General features: G+C 48.4%; 1 protein-coding gene across 3 annotated transcripts in view; it reads right to left on the minus strand.

The window, feature by feature from the left end:
- Nucleotides 1–13,030, minus strand: part of clip2 (CAP-GLY domain containing linker protein 2) — a 197,633-nt gene that overhangs the window by 184,113 nt on the left and 490 nt on the right. For 2 of the 3 annotated variants that reach the window (XM_038813784.1, XM_038813782.1), the window contains exons 1-2: nucleotides 1,335–1,976; nucleotides 920–1,160 (exon numbers count right to left, since the gene is read on the minus strand). In XM_038813784.1, coding sequence (XP_038669712.1) covers nucleotides 920–1,022 — 103 coding nt within the window. In that variant the 5' untranslated portion in view covers nucleotides 1,023–1,160; nucleotides 1,335–1,976. Of the gene's footprint in view, nucleotides 1–919; nucleotides 1,161–1,334; nucleotides 1,977–13,030 lie in introns of those variants that run through there. The other variant, XM_038813783.1, reaches the window with a different exon arrangement.

Raw genomic sequence — 13,030 nt, forward strand, 5'->3', positions numbered from 1 at the left:
CAGGTTGAAAAGGACATGGACAAACCATTTACCTTGGTCACAGTCACATAAGATGTCACCCGTTTCTATTTTGGGGTCGAGATTGGGCCGGTTTAGCTCATGGGCTAGGCAGCTGGTTTGTGATGCAGAACAAGGCCAGCAGCGCGAGTTCAATTCCCATACCAGCTTACCCGAACAGGCGCCGGAATGTGGCAACTAGGGGCTTTTCACAGTAACTTCATATTTGTGACAATAAAAGATTATTATTCTAATTGGAGTTTCACAAATGAGGTGCAGAGATTTGGGAAGCAATGGAGCATTGACTGGTCCTTGAGAGTCTCACAAAAGATAACTTTCCCTGCCTCGACCGCATCATTCTGCATCACAGTTACCCCTGACGCAGACTCCATTTTCAAGAAGAAACTTCAAAAACAAATTTGATTGGGATATTGACAGATCGCGCTCCCAACCCTCTCGAGCCTTTAAGTTGAAAACCGCCAAACTATTCAGTTAATAATAACTCCAACTTGCATTGATATAGCCCCTTTGCACAGGGACGTTCCCACCATTTGACACTGAGCCACATTAAGGTTATGCTGGGGCAGGTGAATTAATGGTAACTGCAGCTTGGGAATACACTGGTGATGGGTGCAATTCCAGTAGTGTTTGGCTTGGCCTGGCACAATAGCTCTCCACGCGAGTTGTGCATTTTGCAGAGCTGCCAGACCCTGATGTCATCCCCTTAGACAGGTGTCAGCAGCAAAACAAAAGGAGGTGTGTGGAGGATGTGATCACCCGGCTCTGTATCTGACCAAAGGAAACGCAATCACTGTGTCAATATGAACAATGGGGCTGCTGAGACAGACTGATTCCCCAACAGGAGGACAGGTCCTCAAAAACAAAAAAAAAAGATGATGCTCCCAAGTCTGTATTCCCTTACCTTCTTTGGGGCCGGCTGTAGCTGCAGAGCCTCGGCCCATGGGACTGGAATGCTTGTTGACCCGGCCTGGGGCTTTGAGCCCACTCGGTTTCAGTAAGCTCATTCTCTTCACGCCTGGCTCTCTGTGTGGCAGACAATAATACTCTTTCTCTGGGAGGGCAGGGGATTAGTGCAGGGCCAGCACCTCACACATCTCTCCGGTTAACCGTTCCTCCCATCCTTCCAACACCCACTGGCTAATCTGAAAGATAAAGAAAAATAGGGTGTGTGTGGGTGGAGGGGGTAAAAATTGCATCACAAGCCTTAACCAAGCCGACCGTCTGAACAGCACAAGGCGACACCAGCCCACCCCAATCCCTTACTGAGCAGCCCCTGCCATTATCTATCAGCACTGTGGTTTCAGCAGCATCCTTACTGTGGTCTCGCCTCCTGTCCAGCTTCCCTGCTTCACAGAGGATTGGCAATGCTCTGGCTGAAGTCCTGCTCTCCAGGCAGCTCTCCTGCCTCTCCCCACTGGGGTTGGCTTCGGTAGGATGCAGACAGACACAGAGAGAGAATCTGACAGCACCCCGCTCACATGGAGCTGCCCAGACACACACACCCCGTCCCCCCAATCCACTGGGGACTGGAGGAATTGGGAAAGCTGCACGTTTGCCAATCATTCAGGGTCGGGGGTCCGGGGTGGGGTGGTGGTGGGGGGAACTGTCCAATGAAGGCTTCTGTAAATAAATAAATAAATAAACCAGCATTTTCACACAAAGCAGCCGCAAGCCTAACGAGACCTTGGACCGCTCCCGGGGATGCAGAACGTGCCCCTTTTAAAAATAAATAAATAAATCCTAAACAGCAGAAGGGACTGGAGCTGCGGGTGTTGCCAGTATGCTGGGGGAGCAGGAGGCTGGCAATACACTGCAGGGGCTGCGATTGACTGCCACCTCTGCTGGTGGATAAATGAACAAAGGGGGAAAGTGATCTAGGAGAGGGAGGGGACAGAGCTGCCTCCTCCTCCTCCTCCTCCTCCTCCAGCTGTCTGCTGTGTCTGTGCCAGCCGGGTTTATGGATTATTCATTGGGGGGAAGCAGCTGGGACAGGAAATGAATGTCAAACAAAGGCGGAAGCTGGAGTCTGGTTAAAGCGCCCCTGCTCCCAGCCCGCTACAGAGACACCAAAGCTGGGGATATGGGGGGGGGGGGGGGGGGGCGGGAACAGGTCACGTCGAGGAAAGGGTTAAATTGTGCAGCCTTTTTGTGCAGCAATGTGGAAGGGTGACATTTTCCTCACAAAGAAGAAGGAGAAATACTCCCTCAAGCATATTTTTTTTTCAAATATTGTGCGTGTTGTGTAAAGACGATCACTCGGTATTTAATTGACCTCTACGTCCTGCCACCTCCCAGAAGGTGGGGAGTGGGAATCAGGCAGCTTCCTCAGTCCTGAGCACTAACCAGTGACCCCTGCTGGCAAGTGTAAGCAAACTGGGCAGTAAGTAAGTGAGGAGAAGAAGAGCGTGGAAGAAAGTTAAGACTGACATTTATTTACGGGGCACCCTTCATGATCTCAGGATGTCCCAACTCGGGTGCTTTTTGAACTGTAGTCACTGTTGTCATGCAGGAAAATGCAGCAGCCAATTTGCACACAGCCAGCTCCTACACACACACACACAGACAACAACCAGACCATCTGACTGAGGGACTCTGGGGTTAACTCACTTCTTCAAGATAGTGCCATGGGATCTTTCACACCCATCCGAGGTGGCAGACAGGGCTTCGGTTTAATGTCTCAACCAAAAAACATCCGGCTTGGCTGTGACGCCTTCCATAGTTGAACATCTGCCAACACCTAGTGGGTTTGCAGGTGAAGTTTCGTCCTTTCGAATGAGATAAGAACATAAGAACATAAGAACTAGGAGCAGGAGTAGGCCATCTGGCCCCTCGAGCCTGCTCCGCCATTCAATTAGATCATGGCTGATCTTTTGTGGACTCAGCTCCACTTTCCGGCCCGAACACCATAACCCTTAATCCCTTTATTCTTCAAAAAACTATAGATACTGGGAAGCTTTTTTAAAAATTGGTTCATGGGATGTGGGCATCGCTGGCTGGGCCAGCATTTATTGCCCATCTCTGAGGGCATTTAAGAGTCAATCACATTGCTGTAAATCTGGAGTCACATGTAGGCCAAACCAGGTAAGGTTGACAGATTTACTTCCCTAAAAGGACATTGGTGAACCAAATGGGTTTTTGCGATAATCAACAATGATTTCATGGTCATCATTAGACTTTTGCTGCTGCCACATGAGTCCGTATACAAACACGCGACACTAAGGTAGCAGTTCAGCCAAGATCCTGGGTGGCACAATGGATTAGGATCATTGCTGCTTCGCTCTGGTACTGGAAATCAAATGTAGCCCAGGATGATGGCTTGAGTGCTCCTCGGCCAGCTAACCACATCGTCCTGGGTGAGCCACATCGTCCTGGGCATCCAGTCTCAGTTCAGTTCCCTGTGGACCCACATCTTAGTGGCCAGTTAGTCCTGGCCCATATATAGGTACCTTAGACCTAAAACTTGCTCCCATTAGCAACGACACTGGCGATTAATCAAACCCACTTCACACAGGCCCTGCTGACACAATTCTCAACAATGTGTTCCTGCTGTGTGAAGCTTTGAGCCACAAGTGCCAAGGAATAAATTCTAAATTCCTTCCCCACATTGTCTCAGGCAAAATAATCCAGCACAGTCATCTATATCTCTGTAATGTTTAATACCTTTTTAACCCAATGTTACCATATATCACTATAACCTGCTATGTCCTTCATATATCTATCCCCCAGTCTTATTAATATCACTATAGCCCTGTGTATATCACGAAACCCTTAATATCTTTGTATTCTCCAGTATTCACATCTCTGTAATCCTGTGTGATTAATAATCCTAATTGTTGGTAATACCTCTTTAACCCTCTGTGGCACTTGTAACACTATAACCCTGCTATGTTATTAATATATTTATATCACTCAGTTTTATTAACATCTCAATAATCCTCCATTGTTGATAACTCTATAATGCGCAATCTTCCTCCTCAACCTATCAATTCAGCCCCCCTTTTTAAGATAAGGATGGGTTCAGTTAAATTTAGAAGGCTAAGGGATGTTTAATCCAGGTTTTCAGCATACGTGGGGGAAGCTGATATCATAGATAGAGAAACCAATCTCCACAATTGGGGGGTATGGGGCTGGGGCGGGGACAGCCAGTAAGTTAGACCTAGGCATTTCCAGAGTTAAATGAAGAAACAGTAACACACAGAGCTCAGCATAAATCTGGAACTTGCTTCCACAAAGGGCAAAGTGATTCCAGATCAATTGCTATTGTTTTAAATCTGAGATTGTTGGATTTTTTTTCCACCAAAGCTATTCAGAGATTTTGTAGCAATGGCTGGCCTATAAAGTTCGGTCAGATCAGTCATAAATGGCAGAAAAAGCTCAGGGGCTAATCTTCCCACGTTCATTTTTGAAAAAAATGCTTTGGGCACGAAAGAGGAAACCAAGTTCTTGGAGACAACATCAGCAGTGAATAATTCACGGGAGCGTCACTTGAGCATAGAGAAGACACTGGGACCTGGAATGCCAGCAGGCAAAGTCGATGGATAGGGAGAAACTGTTCCCATTCATGAAAGGATCATTGTGTGTGTGGGGGGGGGGGGGGGGGGGGGGGGAACATTTAAACTAACTGGAATGAGCAGCAGAGGCGATTATGGGTGAAAGCCTTCTCGGACAGCAAATGGCTAAGGTCTGGTATGCAGTGCCTGAGAGTGTGTGGTGGAGGCAGTCTCTGATCGAAGCACTCAAAAAGGAATCCGGCTGGTATCTGAAACCAAAGTAGGTTCAGGACTATGGGGAGAAGTCACGAGGATGACACTGATGAATGTGCTCACTTAGAGAGCTGGTGCAGACATGATGGGCTGAATGGCCTCTGTCTACACTGTAACAATTCTATGATTCTGTGCAGGACGTGTCCTTGGTCTTTGGCCATCCAATTACATTCTGGACCTTATTAACTTCAGAGGAACGCAAACAAAATATAATCGGCAAAATAAGACTTGGGTAAGTTTGGGTGATGCAGGAAAGACCTCATCCGTATAAAAATGGATCAGACAAGGCGTGAGAACAGAGGTGTGGAATAAGCTGATAGGGAATAGTGAATAAAAAGTTAAGGAGTGCATTATCAATAACAATATTACCATGATGTTAACCTGGTTATGACTAGCATGACAGTGTCTGTTGTTATGGGCCAGGGCTTAGAAACTCCAAAGTGTATTATGAAGTTCATCTGACCTATAACTTTTATGTTGAATTTGGCTAATGGAGGGCAGCACGGTGGCGCAGTGATAGCACTGCAGTCTCACGGCGCTGAGGTCCAAGGTTCAATCCCGGCCCTGGGTCACTGTCCATGTGGAGTTTGCACATTCTCTCCATGTTTGCGTGGGTTTCACCCCCACAACCCAAAAATGTGCAGGGTCGGTGGATTGAACACGCTAAATTGTCCCTTAATTGGAAAAAGTGAATTGGGTACTCTAAATTTTAAAAAAGAAAAAAAAAAGAATTTGGCTAGGATGAGCACAAAAGCCTTCACTGAAGGTGTGATTCATCCTGGGTGCTTTTATCAAAACAAAGTTTATTATAAGAAGGCATATATAAAACACAGCAAGAATTTGTTATCAATTACAATCATAAAGAAAACAAAGCAGTTACAGTAATCTATTTTTATAACCCTTAATGAATCTCCCTTAGTAACTGTTCCAATTCAATACAAAATCCAATAAACCAAAACCCCTTTCAAGGGCGTGGCCCAGCACACTGTAATCTCACTTGAATGGGACTGGTCCTTTCCCTGAGATTCTGATCCAGCCTTCAACCAGCAGATTCAAAACTCCTTCCGGAAAGCAACTCTATCTTTAAAGTTGCCAAGGCAGTTTGCCATACCCAATGTGCTTTCAGTTCCCTGGAACAGCTTTAAAATGAAAACAGGGAAACACTGCTTCTCTTTTGCAGTCCAAAGTGATAACTGGAAACTGAAACCCAAAAACCTAAACCCACTCTCACCCGACAGCCACAGCCCAGCTCCACCCACAAATGACATCACTGAAGCTGTGCTACAAGTCACGTGGAAGACCAAATCTTTCTTAAAGGGACACTCATAACACGATCAGATGCCTTGGAAATTTAATAGCAAAATAAATCACTAAGGTGACACAAGCAGGGTTTAAGATGCACAGAATATAAACAGGAAGTCCAGCAGCGGTATGGCCTTGAATGTCCATGAAGTTTAATCGGAATTTTGTGCAAATGGGGTAACTTCCGTCCGAAAGTCCAGCTGTAAATGTTATTGGCCAGAGTTTGGGAGGACAAGAATGATCAGCTTTTTAAGGAATATGATGGGTGTGAGGAAATTTCCCAGATGATGACTGGGAATCAGCAAAGCTGATAATAGCACAGGAGATGGGCATGTTTGGGGTTCATATGCTGAGGGTTACTGGAAGGATACCATCAGAACATGCAGCTCATTAGAATCAGTAGGATGGGAGATGTGACGGCATTAGAAATGCAGAGTGCTGGAATGGATTAATGGGTTTTTAAATGCAGAGATAAGAGTCCAAAAAGCAATACAGGTTTAAAAAAGGTGGCTACTTTCTAGAAAAGACAGCAAGTGAAGTATTGACAAAAGTAGAAATAAGGATGTTACAGAAGTGATGAGGGAGCAGGAAAACAGAGTTACTGCGGGCATGGTTGGTTAGAGTCATAGAATGGAATCACTTCAGTGCAGAAGGATAAAAGCAAATTACTGCAGATGTTGGAATCCCAATGTGGTCTCCTCTATATTGGAGAGACCAAACGCAGACTGGGTGATCGCTTTGCTCAGCACCTTCGGTCTGTGCGCATTCAATACCCTGATCTTCCCGCTGCTTGCCATTTTAACACAAGACCCTGCTCCCATGCCCACATGTCCGTCCTTGGCCTGCTGCAATGTTCCAGTGAAGCTCAACGCAAACGAGGAACAACATCTCGTCTTCCGGTTAGGCACACTACAACCTTCCGGTGTCAACATTGAATTCAATCTGCAACAACCATAGGTTCACGCCAGCGCTGACTGATGCCACCTTCAAAAGGTGGGGACAGGACAGAGGGACGCTGACAGTCAGGGACCTATACACGGACGGCAGGATCACAACACTGGGCAAACTGACAGAGAAATTCCAGCTAGCCAGAGGGAACGAGCTAAGGTACCTGCAACTAAAAAACTTCCTACGAAAGGAGACAAGGACGTACCCACAACCACCACGACAGACACTACTGGAAGAGTTACTGGACGCAAGTATCCTAGATAAAGGGAACTGTAGCAACATGTATGACCGACTGGTAGAAGGGGCCGACACCGTACTGGACGCAACAAGAATGAAGTGGGAGGAGGACCTGGGGATCGAAATAGGGTGGGGACTCTGGAGCGAAGCACTGCATAGGGTCAACTCCACCTCCACGTGAGCAAGGCTCAGCCTGACGCAACTAAAAGTGGTACATAGAGTCCACTTAATAAGAACTCGTATGAGTAGGCTCTTCCTGGAGGTGGAGGACAGATGTGAACGGTGCCAAGGAGGCCCGGCCAACCACGCCCACATGTTCTGGTCTTGCCCCAGACTCGTGGAGTACTGGCCAGCCTTCTTTGAGGCAATGTCCAAAGTGGTGGGGGTAAGGGTGGGGCCATGCCCGAAAGTGGCGGGCTTCGGAGTTTCAGACCAGCCAGATCTATTCCTGGGGAGGAGGGCGGACGCCCTTGCCTTTGCCTCCCTGATCGCCCGCCGTCGAATCCTGTTCGGCTGGCGGTCAGCAGCACCACCCAAAGCTGCAGACTGGCTGTCTGACCTCTCGGAATCTCTCCAAATGGAGAAAATCAAATTCGCCATCCGAGAGTCAGACGACGGCTTCCACAGAACGTGGGAGCCATTCATGCAATTGTTCCGGGACCTGTTTGTGGCCAACAAACAAGCAGAAGAATAGCCAGGTAGCCAGGAACCAGGGGAAAGCAGCCAAAGCATGAGAGGGAGAGATAGACTGGGAGGGGGAGGAGGGGAGGGGGGGGGGGGGGGGGGAACAACTAAATCTAAGAGGAAAGAAAGGCAAACCACAGGGGGGGGGCAGAAGCGGGGAGAGTAGAGGGAAGAGACAGGGAACAATAGAGGAGAGCCAGGGAGGGGGGAGGCAGGGAAAGGTTAACAAACTTGGCATCCACAGGAACAGAAAAAACGGGGCAGATGGGAGGGCCGCAGAAGCGGAAGTGCGCACGAGATGACAACGGCAGCGAACCCCGTCCGGGAGAAGCAAGGGCCAACACCACGAACAGATACAAGTACATAACGTACTTATGTGCGTAAATAACTTTGCCAAGTGTACAGAGCTGCTGCTGTTGAGCGGGGGCATAATACCGTCCGTTGACTTCTCGGGGACAATTAAACCGTCAGCAACAGGAGCGATCCATACGGGGTGGAGGGGGGGGGGGGGTGAGTGCTCCGTTGGGAGGGTGTGGGAAGACTGAGGCGCGTGGGGTAACGTCTAGTTAATTGCTATTGTATATTCTGCACTATGTTAATGTTCAATAATTTGCTGTGTTAGGATTATTACTATTAATTATGAAAAATTTTGCAAAACTTTAATTAAAATATTATTTTTTTTAAAACATTGAATTCAACAACTTCAGATGATTAGCTCTACCCCCCACAAAGAGGCGAGGTTGGAACATCAGAGGGTAATTGATGAGGTGCTGGAGGCAAACAGGAGGTATGCAGAAGATAAGGACCCAGCGCAGTTGGAAAAGAGGAAGGAACTCCAGGCGAGCTTTGACCGACTATCTACCAGGAAGGCGGTATGCCAATTGAGGCGAGCAAGGGGGGCAGTTAACGAGCATGGAGAGAAGGTGGGCCATATGTTGGCGGGTCAGCTCCGTAGGGAGGCTGTGGAAAGGGAAATTATCCAGGTGCGCGACACGGCAGGGAAGTTGGTGGTAGCTCCAGATCAGATTTATAAGGAATTCTATGAGAGGTTGTACTGGTCAGAGCCACCTGGGAAATGCAGGAATTTCTAGATGGGTTGGAGTACCCGAGGTTAGGGGAGGGGGACAGTGAGGGTGATAGTGGAGCAGGAGATAAAAGATGCGATTGGAAGGATGCAGTCGGGGAAGGTGGCAGGGCCGGATGAGTTTCCGGTGGAATATTATAAAAAATTCAAGGATAAGCTGGTACCGCTGATGGTGGGGATGTTTGAGGAGACGAGAGGGAAGGGGGTGTTACCACAAACTTTGGGGCAGGCATCGATTTCCCTTTACTTAAGAAAGATAAGGATCTGACCGAGTGTGTCGTAGGCCCATATCACTTTTAAACATGGACGCAAAGATATTGGCGAAGGTATTGGCGGGTAGGCTGGAGGAGTCCCTCCCGAAGGTGATAGGTGAGGATCAGACGGGGTTTGTGAGAGGGAGGCAGCTCTTTTCAAACATTAGGAGGGTATTGAACGTGGTTATGGAACTGGCGGAGGGGAAGGAAACAGAGGTGGTTGTGGCATTGGATGCCGAGAAAGTGTTTGGCCGGGTAGAATGGGGGTACTTGATGGCAGTCCTAGAGCGGTTTGGAAATGGACCCAGAATTGTGGACTGGGTAAAGCTACTATATAAGGAGCTGAGGGCGAGGGTCCGCACAAATAACATCAGCTCAGAATACTTTCCTCTCCACCGTGGGACTAGGCAGGGGTATCCTATGTCCCCCCCCCCCTGCTGTTTGCAATTGCAATTATGCCATTGGCCATCGCATTAAGATGTTTGGGGGTATGGAAAGGGATAGTACGGGAGGAGTGGGGGGGGGTAGAGCATAGGGTGTCCTTATATGCCAATGACTTGTTATTATACATGTCGGAACCAAGTTTGTCAATAGGGGGAATACTGGAGCTGCTTTGGGTGTTTGGGTCTTTCTCAGGGTACAAATTAAATCTAGACAAGAGTGACTATTTTGTGGTGCCTCGACCAAGGATGGGGGCAGGGTGGGGGGGTGGGGGGGGGGGGGTGTGCCATTCCGTAAGGCAGGGACTCACTTTAGATACCTTGGGGTGCAGGTTGCTCGAGATTGTGGGGGGGGGGGGGGGGGGGGGGGGGGGGGGCTCCGTAGATACAACATTTGGTGTGGAGGGTGAAAGCTGATCTGGCAAGGTGGGATGGTCTCCCTCTGTCACTGGCGGGTCGGGTACAGGTGGTTAAAATGAATGTGTTGCCGCGATTCCTGTTTATTTTTCAATGCCTGCTGATTTTCCTGCCAAAGGCATTTTTTAAAGAGATTGAAGGAATGATTACCACATTCATACAGGAAGGGAAGGTGGCCAGAATTAGAAAGGTGCTGCTATAGAGAGGAAGGCAGGCAGGGGGTTTGGGTCTTCCGAACCTGATGTATTATTACTGGGCGGCAAATGTGGAGAAGGTGCGGAGCTGGGTCAGAGGGGTTGACCCCCAATGGGTCAGAATGAAGGAGAGTTTGGGTAGGGGGTCGGGATTGAAAGCACTAGCGACAGCGCCGCTCCTGACAGCCCCGGGGAGATACTCAGGGAGTCCGGTAGTAATAGCTTTGTTGAGAATTTGGAGGCAGTTTCGACAGCAGTTTGGGTTGGAGGGCACGGTCAACGGAAATGCTGATTCGGGGAAACCATAGATTTGAGCCAGGGAAGTGGAAACAAAATTTTCAGAGATGGGAGGAGAAAGGAATTAGGATACGAAAAGATTTATTTCTTGGGGGTAATTTAGTGGGATTGAAGGAGGTGGGAGCGAAGTCTGGGCTGGAGCAGGGGGAAATGTTTAGATACATGCAGGTTCGACACTTTTCCAGAACGGAGATACAGAGCTTCCCAGTAGAGCAGGCTTCCACATTGCTGGAAGAGATGCTGACAGCAGGGGTACTGGAGAAGGGGGTAGTATCGGTGGTTTACGGGGCTATTTTGGAGGAGGAGAAGGCACCGTTAGAAGGGATCAAGGCAAAGTGGGAGGAAGAGTTGGGAGAGGGTATGGAGGATGGATTCTGGTGTGAGGTGCTCCGGAGGATGAACGCCTCCACCTCGTGTGCGAGGTTGGGGCTGACACAGCTGAAGGTGGTGTATACAGCGCACTTTACAAGGACGAGGATGAGCCGGCTCTTTGAGGGGGTAGATGTGTGTGAACGTTGCGGGCTGGGGGGGGGTGGGGGTTGCCCGCAAACCACATTCATATGTTTTGGTCCTGTCCAAAGCTGGAGGATTACTGGAAAGAAGTGTTTAGGGTAATTTCTAAAGTGGTGCACGTGAAACTGGACCCGGGGCCTCGGGAGACCATATTCGGGGTGTCGGACCAGCCGGGGTTGGAAACGGCGCAGAGGCAGATATCGTAGCCTTCGCCCCATTGATCGCCCAACGGCGGATCCTGATGGGTTGGAGATCAACCTCTCCACCCTGTGCCCTGGCATGGCGGGGGGACCTGTTGGAATTCTTGACACTTGAAAAGGTCAAATTTGAACTGAGGGGAAGGATGGAGTGGTTCTACAATTTATGGGCGTTATTCATTCTGCACTTTCGAGAATTGGATCACATAGAACATTAGGAGGATTGGGGGCTGGGAAGGTTGGGGGAAGGGGCCTGTATGTGTTAATGGTGACTATGGGTGATTCCTGATTCCTTTTTGTCATTTGTTTATGTTAACATGCGGGCTAATGTCTGGGGTTTGGTGGGAGGATGGGATCGTTGTTATTGATATGGGGATTGACATTACATTCGTTACTAACTATTGTTTGTTGTTGGGTGTAAATTTGGGAGAAAATGTGAAAAAGGAGAGTACATTTAAAAAAAAAAGATTAGCTCTACCCCACCTCGACCCATTTGTTTTTATCCTATTTCATTTTAACTGTCTTTTACCATTTCTTTCTCTCTTATCTTTCTTTATATATATTTAACCCCCCCCCCCCATCTTATCCACCTTTCCTTACCCTTTCTCCCGCATGCTCCCCCTTCCCCTCCCCCCACATCTCCATCAGTCACAGTTTACCCTCTGATGTTAGTTTCTCTACTGTTTGGCCTTTCGCACCTTTTGCACTCTTTCCCCGTTGTTTCTGTGGCTGTGAATCATCTTTCATTCTCACTCCACAGTATAAATATTTCCCACTTTCCCTGAATTATAGCTTTGACAAAGGGTCATCTGGATTCGAAAGGTTGGCTCTTTTCTCTCCCTACAGATGCTGCCAGAACTCTGAGATTTTCCACTATTTTCCCTTTGGTTTCAGTGCAGAAGGAGCCATTCGGCCCATTAAGTCTGCACTGACCCTCCAAAAGCACACCCTACCTCGACCCTTTCTCCGTAACCCAGTAACCCCACCTAACTTTTTGGACAAGGGGAAATTTAGCATGGCCAATCCACCTAACCTGCAGACCTTGGACTGTGGGAGGAAACCGGAGCACCCGGGGAAACTCACTGCAATAATCCGCATGGGACCTATGGGATGGAGTGCAAAAGCACATCTTCCCTATGCTCCTTGGGGAGTACAAGCCCCCCCCCCCTCTCCCACACCAGTAGTAAGGCACCGACCAAGCATGAACCTGATACCGGGAAGTGTATATATAGTTTGTAAATAAAATTCTCTGCTTATTTTAACCTGATGTGGGCTCCCCGTGTCCTTATTAAACTCACACAGACACGGTGAGAAAGTGCAAACTCCACACAATCACCCTCAGTTGGAATCGAACCTGGTTGCCTGGCGCTGCAGCGGTCCGACCCACCGTGTTGCCCCATTTCCTTTTTTTTAAAAGTTTAAAGAACCCAATATTTTTTTTCCAATTAAGGGGCAATTTAGCGAAGCCAATCCACCTAACCTGCACATCATTTTGGAATGTGGGGGTGAGACCAACACAGGGAGAATGAGAATGACAATGACCCCTGGCCCAGATTGAACCCAGGTCCTCAGCGGCCTGAGGCAGCAGAGCTAGCCACTGCACCATATTATTTCCAATTCGAAATGATATGATTATTTACGGTGGGAGGGTTTTTTAAGGGGCCGGATTCCACAAGTATTTA

Source organism: Scyliorhinus canicula, chromosome 12 (assembly GCF_902713615.1).
Source record: "Scyliorhinus canicula chromosome 12, sScyCan1.1, whole genome shotgun sequence".
NCBI classification, from domain to species: Eukaryota; Metazoa; Chordata; class Chondrichthyes; order Carcharhiniformes; family Scyliorhinidae; genus Scyliorhinus; species Scyliorhinus canicula.